At 27.6% G+C, this 11,323-nt stretch overlaps 1 protein-coding gene across 1 annotated transcript in view; it reads left to right on the top strand.

Annotated features, from left to right (window-relative positions):
• The window catches only part of LOC107443945 (peptidyl-prolyl cis-trans isomerase FKBP4), a 57,006-nt gene extending 49,034 nt beyond the window's left edge, over nt 1-7,972 (top strand). Inside the window, exons 7-8 of the mRNA XM_071182357.1 lie at nt 1,053-1,238; nt 4,579-7,972. Coding sequence (XP_071038458.1) covers nt 1,053-1,238; nt 4,579-4,752 — 360 coding nt within the window. The 3' untranslated portion in view covers nt 4,753-7,972. The remainder of the gene's footprint in view (nt 1-1,052; nt 1,239-4,578) is intronic.
• The last annotated feature ends 3,351 nt before the right edge of the window (nt 7,973-11,323 follow it).

Genomic DNA, 11,323 nt, shown 5'->3' with positions numbered 1-11,323 from the left:
TAAATAAATATGATTAACATTACTAGAATCCAAATATGTAAAAAAAAATACATGTTTATTCAGAGAAAGTACGTTTTTGTGTCTGATTTCGTAACTTAATTAATAGTTAGCACTAATTAATTAGCATATTTGAGGTCACCCCCGGGAACCATTAAGATTGACACTTAGATCGTGAAAATCCGATCATTAGAACAACAGTTATTCAGGGTGATATCTTTTTTTTTTTGCGGACTGTACATATAGTAGGTGCTTGTTAAATCTAGCATGACTGAAAGCCCCCATTTAGTTGCTGTGTGGTAATAAGTAATAGATACTAAAGGGTACCAGGTCAGGTGCTGTCCATATTATCACGATAAGGTCAAAATTACGTGGTATTCCTACTAGGGCTGTTAAAATTTAAAACCCTGAAAAATTGGCTAGGTGCTTTGCTATGGTTGGGTCATATGTGCATTAAGAAGTTATAAGTTGGGTTATATGTGCAGAAATAAACATAATGCTATAATAAATTTTCTTCTTCTTTTTTTCAGTTGTGACATATTGCACTGAAGGTGTAATGTAATAAATGTCTTAAAAATTAAAAAATAAATAAATAAATAAAATTGTAAAGAATAACAATAAAATTAAAACCATGTCTCTAATTAGTTTGAATTTAGAATGTAAGAAGTGTATTTTGCCCTTCTGGTTCCATACTTAAAAAACAACCTTTTTCATCCTAGCACCCCTGGAATTGTTTTGTTAGTCAATGACTTAACCTATAATATATCCATTCTTAAGTTTTATAGACTCAAATACCTACCAATAATGCCTTAGCAAATCTCATGAGAATCATTTTTAACTTTTTAAAACTGGCTATTTTTTTCTATCATTTTTTAGAATTTGGATTATGGATTTTCATGCTTTGAATTTGGAAATTTGGACTTTAGTTGCTTTGAAATATGTAATATAATCAATATATTTATTTCAGTTAATGCAACTTTGTTACTTTGTTTGAAATTATTACACTGATGAAACAGTTATTCAGATATTTTCTTTAAATTTTATTCATATTTTAGGCTAAAATGCTAATCAATGATTGCAGTGAAGCTCTAGAGGATTTTGAAAAGCTGATTAATTTATATCCTGAAAATAAAGTTGCTAGACAAAGTAGACTTTTGTGTCATGAAAAAATGAAGAACCAAAGTACTAAAGATAAAAAAGTTTATAGCAAGATGTTTGAAAAGTTTGTTAAACAGGATGAGGTAATTAAGTTTGTTTAATTTTCTCTTTGATATTAAAGAATAATATCCAAATTCTAGTTCATACTTGTTTCTTTTTTTAAGCAAAAAAAATCTTAACGTAACATGATATCACAGTTTCTAAAATTTCAGATTGTGCTAGATGATATAAAGATCGCACTTGCTTAAAAGTAACTATAAAAATATGTAGTGTAACATAGTATAAATCAAATATATTTGTTTAGATTTTTTAAATATATTTTTTAAATATATATTTACAAATATTTTTAAAAAAAAAAATTAAAACAAATTATTGAAATAAATATCTTTCTTATTCTTATTTTGGAAATTGTACTTAAAATACAACTGTTTATTTCTTTACCTGTTGAAATTAATGCATTATATTATTAAAAAAATCCATCACTTTTTATATAAAGACGTGCCTGGTCCAAAATGCATTTTGAAATTACATAAAAACAGTAAGAATTTTAAAAAGGAAGGTAATCTGAAATATATATATCTATTTCCAAACACTCATTCAAATATCTGGATCAGAATTTTTTATTTTGTTTTAAAAATAAATAAATAATATTAAGCCGGTACTCACTAACTTTCTTATTTTAATGTTCAAAATTTTATTTAAAAAAAATAATAATCATCTTAAAATTTACAATTAAATACATTTGAATAAATATGTAATGAAACCTTATTATCACCTTATTATGCAAAATACAAGGGGTCCATTTCATCTGGATGGACACTTCATATTTTGGACAATTTTTAAATTTAATCACAATCTTTATGTTACTACAACCTCCTCCTTAAGACAGAGACTTTCTTGATTGTACAGGAAAAGTAATGTGCGTCTAAAAAAGTTCTTTTGACTTTCTTGCAGTTAGACATTTACACTTCTATAAATTATTTTATGTAATTTTTTTTTAAATACAAATTTTACATAGATGTGAGTGCTTTTTATGAGTAATAAAATTTAGTAAAGAAAGGGACATATTTAAATTAACAGAGTTTTTAAGCAAAAAAAAAATGTGTTTTATACTGCTTATCTGTAGAAGCATATTTAAACAACTTTTATTAGTGTGCCCTATTTTTCTAATATGAAGAATATGAAATGTATTTTTTCAAGTGTATTATTCATTAAATTTTTTAAATTGTTGTGTCAGTAATGATAATTGTTATTTTTTCATTATTCAAGATTTATTTTGAAAAAAATAAATGGAGACCATGGGAGGAGAACAGTTAACATCCATTTTTCACAAAAATGTCAATTGGAATTGCTATCTATCTTTTGAGGGTTACTAAGTTATGATAAATCAATTATGTGCTAAATCAGTTATCCCCAAGAGTTATTACAGGAAAACTCATCCTTTCTCTCCAAATCAGCTTTTCTGGACCTACGCACCATTCCTCCTTGTTTGTTTTCAGAATTAAATCAATTCATATTTTTAACATTTATTATATTTGAATAAAAACATTATTAAAATTTATTAAATCAAAAATTTGGATGATCAGAATTTTATATAATAATATATAAATATAATGTAAGAAGAGCTGGTAATAATATTTTAGTTAAAATATTTATCATTGTTCTTTTCCTGCGTATGTACTCCCTGAACTCAAAGTACATATATATACCAACATATTCCACTTCACTCCTAATTGTAGCATAGGGCTTCTATCATAGCTTCCCATCTCACTCTATTTGTGATCAGGTGTTTTGCCTCTCTCCATATCTTTCTTATTGTTTTCAATTCATTTACAATTGTCCTGTGCCAAGTATTTTTACGTCTTACTCTTTTTCTATTTCCATGAGGGTTCCAATCAATTCCTTTGTTTTACTTTAAATTTTTCAGGTTTATGTAGAACGTGATTAATCCATTTCCATTAATGTTTTCTAATTTCCAGATTAATCGGTTTCTGTTTTGGCTTTCTAAGGATTGCTGCATAACAAATTTTATGGAACCACTTGATACTAAAAATTCTTATTAAACAGTTGTTAATAAATGCTTGAAGTTTTTTCATGTATTTTTATTGCTGTGTCATGTCTCAGATCTATATAGGACTGATTTAGCATCAGTATTGAAAATTCTAATTTTAGTAAAATTTTTTACGTTTTTGTTTTTCCCGAATTTAATGAGATTAGTGTAACTGCTTTGGGCTTTGTTTAATCTCTTTAGTATATCTTCACCAGTTCTTTCTTTGTTAATTATGAACTCAAAGTGCTGTGGATTTAATAAACCAGAAAAAGCACACACATTAATATAACAAGGAACAGTAATTTCATTTTACCTTCCAATATCAGCAATACCTGGAAATACCTGACTGTGCAGACACTCTGTGAAAAATGTATCACCAATGTATCATCTCTTATCAGCATTTTTTACACTATATTTACAGAATTCTGCCTAAGAATAAAATAGGGCAGGGTGCTGCCTCTAAAAAATTGGCGCTACAAGTTTTGGAATGACACTTGTTCAACATCTTAAAAATTTATCAAAACATGTAATAATATGTAATAACTGAATTTCATCTTCAATAATTTTTGAATTACCCTTTTATGCTATTTTATGGTTATATTTCAAAAAATAATTATCTCTCATTCTCAGAATAAGAGAAAAATTTGTTGTTTATAAGAATAATTAAAGGCATCCGAAGATAATCTCTGGGCATTAATTTATTTAAAAAAAAATTGAACTAAAAAAAATTATTAATTAATGAACAACTTGAAAGATTTTTATACAATTTAAACTGAAAATTAGGAGAAATAAACATTTAAGATTGCCATTTTAAAAAAAAAGTTATTATTTAAAAAGTAATTTTAAACTTAAAACCATTAAAAAGTTTATTAATATCCCCCCCCCCCCTGAAGAAAGAGATACTTATAAAAATTTACGGAGTGGAGAATAATCCTAACAAAGTAAATTTTGTAACAGTAATCAGAATTTAACCTATATACACAGATAATTTTTCCAGTGTGTAGTTATTATTTAAACAGTGAATTAATTTTTTTAAAAAGGTAGCGTTAATATGGATAAAAAGGTAGTGTTTCTTAGGGATGGGCGGCTTATTTTTGCAAAAAGAATAAAGAATGTGCATTTATAGGGATCAAAGGCTAGACTCTGTGGACCACCCTCTGAAAAAAGTTTAGGGAGAACACTGTATTTATATATTTTTCTAAATAAATCCTGACTATCCAAACTTGTGTTGTTACGAGTCTTAAGATGACCTCTACATTCATTTGAGATTGAAAACAAATAATCAATTGTGTTTAGTCTGCTTTTCTCTTTAAAGTTATTCATATTTCTTTATTAGATCAACTTTTTTCATAGTTGTCCTACTTGCTTTTTAGGAAAGAATAAGAAATATGAAAACTGAAACTGGTGTCTGGGAAGACAACGAAGAAAGTAATGAAAATAAACTGAGTGACAGTTCTTTGGACCAAAATAAAAAACTATACGAGCAGCATGGTGCTGTTTTGCGTGATGCAAACGTTGTTGAACTCTCCAATACTGCCTGTTTGTAACTTAAGGAAAGTTTAGTTGTTATACCTTTAAACCTTTTTTTATACGGAAATTTCAGTGCCAAATGATTGATTTTGTAAATGAAGTAAGAATTTTCAAACAGCACAAAGTATTACTTAATAGTTTATTTTTAATATTTACTTTATTAAAAACTGCTTTCTTTCAAATGTAATTTTATTTTTAATATTTTACTTTATACATAAGTGTTAAACCTATATAAAAATAAATATTGTCAGGGTATCATAACTTTTAGTTTCTTATAGAGCTGTAAAATTAAAATTATTTTTTTACCCCCCCCCCCCCAAAAAAAGNTCCCCCCCCCCCCCAAAAAAAAAAGGAAATGGTAAAAGTCAATCCCACAAAAGTATGGAACATTTTTTTGATTATTATATTCAAATTATTCTATTGGTAAACTCGCAAGGAAGTCTTGTAAGAATTTTGAAGAAGTTTCTTTTGTTAACACTAAAGGTACTGGGGATTATTATTTTTTCTAATACAGTACAGAACCCATTATCCGGAATTCAGAATACCAAAAAACCGAAATGAAATTCGATAAATTTTCCCCCCATTTTTAAAAAAATTTTTTTTTTCCCTCATAAGATTTTAGGATTTTTCTATCTTTTTTGAAAGATGTTTACCTTACCATCATTTTGGAAATAATCATTAGTGTATTACTTCATCGTTTTTTTCTCTTTTTAAGATTATTTCCAAATTTTTTTTTTTAGTTGGGTTTAACAATAAAAAAGCGGCTTTTTGTAGCGATTCAGAAAACCGGAAAAATCAGTTATCCCGAATAGCGATGGTCCCGATCGTTCCGGATAATTGGTTCCCTACTGTACTGTATTATTTTGTGGCTTTAGTTTTTATAAAAAAATGCTTTTGAGTGAGCCCAATCAATAATGTTATATTAAGAATTAGTGGTTCGTTGTCTTATCTACGGTACTTGATAAATTATCCATCTTGCATTTAAAATCGAATCTCTACCATTTTGCCACATTTTCGATGTAAAACAGTTGTGATTTAGAAACATATTAAATCTTAATTGAACTAACATTTCTCAAGCATTAGTCTTGTAATGACTTTCTTCAAACATTTGAAATCTATCTTATGTATGGGAGTGATGAAATAATAGTACATATCCTTAAAAAAGAACATCAAAAAACTTATATTTTTCATCTTGCATGGCCTGCCTAAATCACTATGTGAATTGTCAAAAACCTTCCTTGAATTAAAAATGTAACTGTTGAGGAGTTTTAAAGTCTGCATATAAAAGTTAATTTAAGAGTTACTGAAACAAAATGTGCTTTGAGCCTTTTGATAAAATCTTATGGGCATCATCTGACATCTTTTTAAGATTTCTTCAAAACACTTCAGATTGTGTTGTAAAATAAAGGTAAAAAATTAATTTTCTGATGATTTTGTTAATGGTTCTTTAATTGATTTAGAGTTAAAAATTATAAACATGAAGTCAAATAAATAATAACTCTTTATCCAGTTAGAAGATGTAAAATTTATTATTTTAAAATGTGTGTTTAATTCATTACCTCGTGTCAGCGATTTGTGTATAACAAACCATAAATTTTGCAATTTTAGTCAGTAAATGTATTGTAAATTTTCTTTGTTTGGTACTTTGCCAAATAATAATTACTTAGTGACAAGTCAGCATGATAGAAGATTTAACAAAGAAAAAAAATTGCCTAAATGTAAGTGCACTACAAAATCGAATATCAGAAAGAAATTTAATTAAAGATAAAAATAATTTTTTTGCATTAAAAAATTTCTTTTATAATACATAACAAGAAACAAAAATATTATACTTACAAATGTCACTTTCGTAACTGAAATAAATCAATGTAAGATCATATCATATTCGAAACATTTTATGCAAAGTTAACCATATTTTAAATTACCCTTTTAGGAAAAAAAATTTCTAAGTTCCGCTGTCGCCACACTTCTAATCACATAGAAGGTTATATCTGTTAGCGATTTGTGACAACAAATAGATAGTCTACTGTAATAAAATTTATACAGTAGCATTTTAATATAATTTGAAATTAATTTTAAGTTATATCATTTTATTATATTGTATTTGTAGAAACTCAAATTTCAATTGCTAAATATTTTTAGTCTTCTGTAATTTACAAGAGTTTGAGATTCTAAGTGAATATACTTCATTTATGCTTTTGTGGTGTTTTTTGGTACAAACTGCAAAAAATATTCTTATTACAAGCATTGAAATAAATATGTATACTATTTAACATTTAAGGTTTCTGAAAATTTGTCTTTTCAGTAGTAGTGAACCAAAGGGTGAAATTTTTAAAATAAAAAAAAACATTTATAAAACTTAAAACAGAACTTAAGAACATAATCATGTAATCTGACTCCTTATGTATTTGTTTTACCAAGTTCTTGTTGTAGGGTAAGAATATATGTTTTTGGTTATATTCCAAGAAATTTTTTTCTTTTATATGCTCTGTTAAATCAATTAAATTTAAATATGTATAGTTTCATTGTATTAAATTTTATGGAATTATGTTTTCATCACATGAATTTTGATATAAAGGTTATTTCTATTTTGATTGATTTTGCTTACTTGACAAATCAGTTAATTCAATTTCTTATTTATATTTGTATATTTGCTGTTCAATCATATTTATTTGCTATATTTCTATAATCTTAAAGTGTAATATTATTTTTTTTAATTCTGAAAATACTAGTCAAGAGAATTTTTTTTAAAACTTAATTTGGAAAATGTTTTAAACATTTGTAAAATTTTATTAATTATTTATCCTAAATTATTTTCTATAGAAATTTACAAAATCTAGTCGGTCTTTATTGTGAAATTTGCTTATCACTAATTCATTCCAAAAGGTAATTTAAAATGTATTTTTCCATTTGTCTATTTTATTGATTGATAAATGTATCATTCTATTATTTTGTTTGGATGAATGTGATTGTAAAAAAAAATATTAATTATTATTTTTTAATGTGACTTAATTTTTGATTTTCTAATCCTCAGAATTATGTGATTAAATTAAAGTATTTATCATGCTCTACTATTATAATATGTAATGCTGTATGCTCTACTATTATAGTATGTAAAAGAAAAATGTACTTTTGAAGTATTTAATGCTGATCATTAATTTTCAATATTTCACAAATTGTATTTACTCCTTATTCTTTAGTTACAAAAGATTAAAAATAAATGAATGATGAAATGTACCTCTTTTTTTCAATTTCAGCTGAGTATTTATTAATTACACAAATACAACATGAATTATGTCCTTTAGATTAAAATATGTCTTCCTTTCATATTTTTACCTGGAAAAAATGATAAATCATTTATTTTGTGTTTACTACACCCCAAAATTCACATTAAAGTTTAGTGACTTTATTTATTTTAGCTGCACATAGCAACTTACAATCAAAAGAAAGGTGCTGTCATTGACTGTGAGACCATTGCCAATTTAGTGAACATTTTGGTGATCTTGGCGACGTAAGACTTATCTATCTACCATCTTGAAATTTCCAGGCTCTAGATGAGAGGCGAGGTATTTGAGAAGTTACTATAAGTTTGACGACTTTTCTCTTATTAAAATTGATCTTAATGAGCTATTTTGGCTTTAATATATGAATCAAGTACATTTTGTTAACACAGTTAGTCACACTTTAGTTTCATTTAAAGGGCAGAAAAAAAAGTTCAAATTTGCTGTGAAAGATCGTAAATAAGCTGACTTTGGCACTTTATAAAATATTTTGATTTAATTATTACTCTTAAATCTTTAAAAGGGAATGATTGCATATAGTAAAAAATTCACAAATATATAATAGTAAATTAATAATAGAAATCAGGAATTTTAATCTAGTGATAATGAAAGAAATACTGCATTAAATAGGAACACCAATGTAGGATGACTTAATGTGTTTGCTTCAGATAAGAATTGTTTGTCATCATGAATTTATTGATTACAGGTGCATAGAAATTCAAACGAAATAATTTTTTTAAATGTTTTTCTATATATTTTGATTTAAATTTAAGGGAAGTCATGTGTTCATTTGGGTCACCAAGTTTACTAATTCTGATAAGTGGTTTTGTTGCTTGAATTTTTTCTAAGCATTAAGGTTGCATTTTTTTGCAAAACTTTAAATGAGTTTTGATAGTACCTTTGATCTTTGTATAGAATGCCAAACTCTATTGTACTAATTTTTAGTATTAGTTATGGTGCATATTTTAACACAGGATTTTTTTTTTAAAGGTATAGTTGTTGAAGTTCAAACTAGATATTATCAAAATATTTGAAATATTTAGCCACTTAAAGTTAATTTTATTACAAAAACTTTCTTAAAATCCAAACCTTACATTTACAGTTTTTTTATGAAAAAAATATATGTTAAAATTTTTTTAAAGTATCTATCTTTAAAAAAAATATGCTGAAATAATTAGTTTTCTAGTTGAGTATTTTATTTTATAATAAAATTTTATATATAGTTGAGTATTTTATTTTCTGAATTTACGATTATTAATGTTCTATTCCGTAACCTTAAACCCAATTCAGATGGCAAGGAAACTCCGATATCAAGCATTGGGACAAACTTCAAGCATTGGGACAAGGAAACTCCGATATCAAGCATTGGGAGGATTTTTTAACTCACCCGCAATTGCGTTATATGGAGAGGAAAACCACGAAAATTTCCAACGGTTAGCGCAATGGCAAAGGAATTCTAATCCATGATCAGTCTGACATTGAGGATATTTTACATCAGCACTGTGGTTATTACGAGCCTGGAACAGAAATTCGTATCAACTCCGTAGGCCTGTAATTTTGAACCCAATCTAGAAGACAAGGGAACTCCTGGATCGAGTATTGGGAAAAATTTGACTTTGCCATTCGAACCCGGGTTACCTAATTGGGAGGAGAGCGCTCTATCCCCTGAGTCACCACGGCTCTTGGTTAGAGTAATTTTTATAACAGTCGTTGGACAGTCGACCCAATTTCGGGTTTACGACTACTAGCTTTCAACTCCGTAGCCTTGTAATTTTGAACGCAATCCAGAAGACAAGGAAACTCCTGGATCAGTACCCCCAGAGTATGAATTTTTTTTAATGGAAACATGGAGAACTTTGTGACCCGACAGATTTAACGTGCATCAGTCATCATTTACTACACAGGGAGTCCTCGGCCGGCGGGGATCGAACCCACGACCTCTTGGACATGAGCCCTACCAACCAAGCTATTCTAGCCCCTGAGTAGAGTAGAGTATTTTATTTTGTAACCGGCGTTGAACAGCCGACCTAATTTTTATGGATTTACGACTACTAACGTTCAACTCCGTAGGCTTGTAATTTTGAACCCAATCTAGAAGACAAGGGAACTCCTGGATCGAGTATTGGGAGAAATTTGCCTTTGTGGAGGACTTTTTGATGGAGCTAACCCGCATTAGCGTTACATGGAGAGAAAGACCACGAGAACCTCCCATGGTTAGCCTGACGGTAAGGAGACTCTAACCCATGATCCGTCTACCACTGAGGATATTTCATGTTAGCACTGTGGTCGGGGCAAGCCGGATACAGAATTCATATCGACTGGGATTCCAATCCGGTTGCACTCACGGAAATGCTCACGATTTCGGCACCGCTTGGCATTCTTGACGAAAACTTTCAGTCTAACTGCTCTGTTGCCAAATTGCTTTTGCGTAGCGTTTGTAAACAAAGGATAGAATTGTTTTCACTATTTTATTAAAATTTTTTTCATTGTTTTTGTGTTTCATAAGATCATGTAACTCAAATATTAAAACACAAAATTCTCTTTGCAATATTTAGTAATAATTTTAATTAAATCTTTCAAATTTAGTTTTAATCTGAACTTCTAAGCTGGAATTTAATTTTAAAATTTTATGACTGTGAAGAGCATTGACCTAATGACGTATTCTGATGTATTGATTGTATTGACTTGTTTGGAGTTTTCTCAGAAGTGTTTTTTATTTTCAATTTCTTAGTAAAAAAACAAATAATAATTAAATAGATAAATGATATATTTTTTTTACTGATTTGATTTAAATTTTAATAAAATCATTTTATCGCGTTTAAAGTTATAGTTTTTCTTTAAAATTAAACTCCAGATTTATAATTGAAATACGTGCGATGGAACAACTTTTTTTCGAGTTTAAGTGTTGTTAATTATGATGTAAGTTGACATTGTTGACAATGTAATTTTCTCGATAAATCAACTATAGATATTTTTTAAGATGCAAGCAATCACGGTGGATAAAACAAATCAATTAGGTTAAAAATAACATAAATGCTAAAGAACAAATAAAAGCATAAGTTCGCTTAGAGCCCTAAAATATAAATTACATTTTACTTCTATATATATACTAAAGTTCAGGTTATTATAATCAAACTGAAGAAACAGAGAAACTGTAATGTCAAGGAACTGTAACTAATTTTATTATACATGTTTATTTAAGTTTTTAAAACTATATACAAAAACATCTGAAATATATTTCAGATTAACAAAATAGTTCACTGTTGCTTTCTAAGGATAAATTATTTTAAATGTATAATTTGCTTTT

This window comes from Parasteatoda tepidariorum, chromosome 6 (genome assembly GCF_043381705.1).
Source record: "Parasteatoda tepidariorum isolate YZ-2023 chromosome 6, CAS_Ptep_4.0, whole genome shotgun sequence".
In the NCBI taxonomy this organism is placed as follows: Eukaryota; Metazoa; Arthropoda; class Arachnida; order Araneae; family Theridiidae; genus Parasteatoda; species Parasteatoda tepidariorum.
The sequence above is the reverse complement of the archived record's forward strand: the minus strand, read 5'-3'. Positions and strand labels throughout refer to the sequence as shown.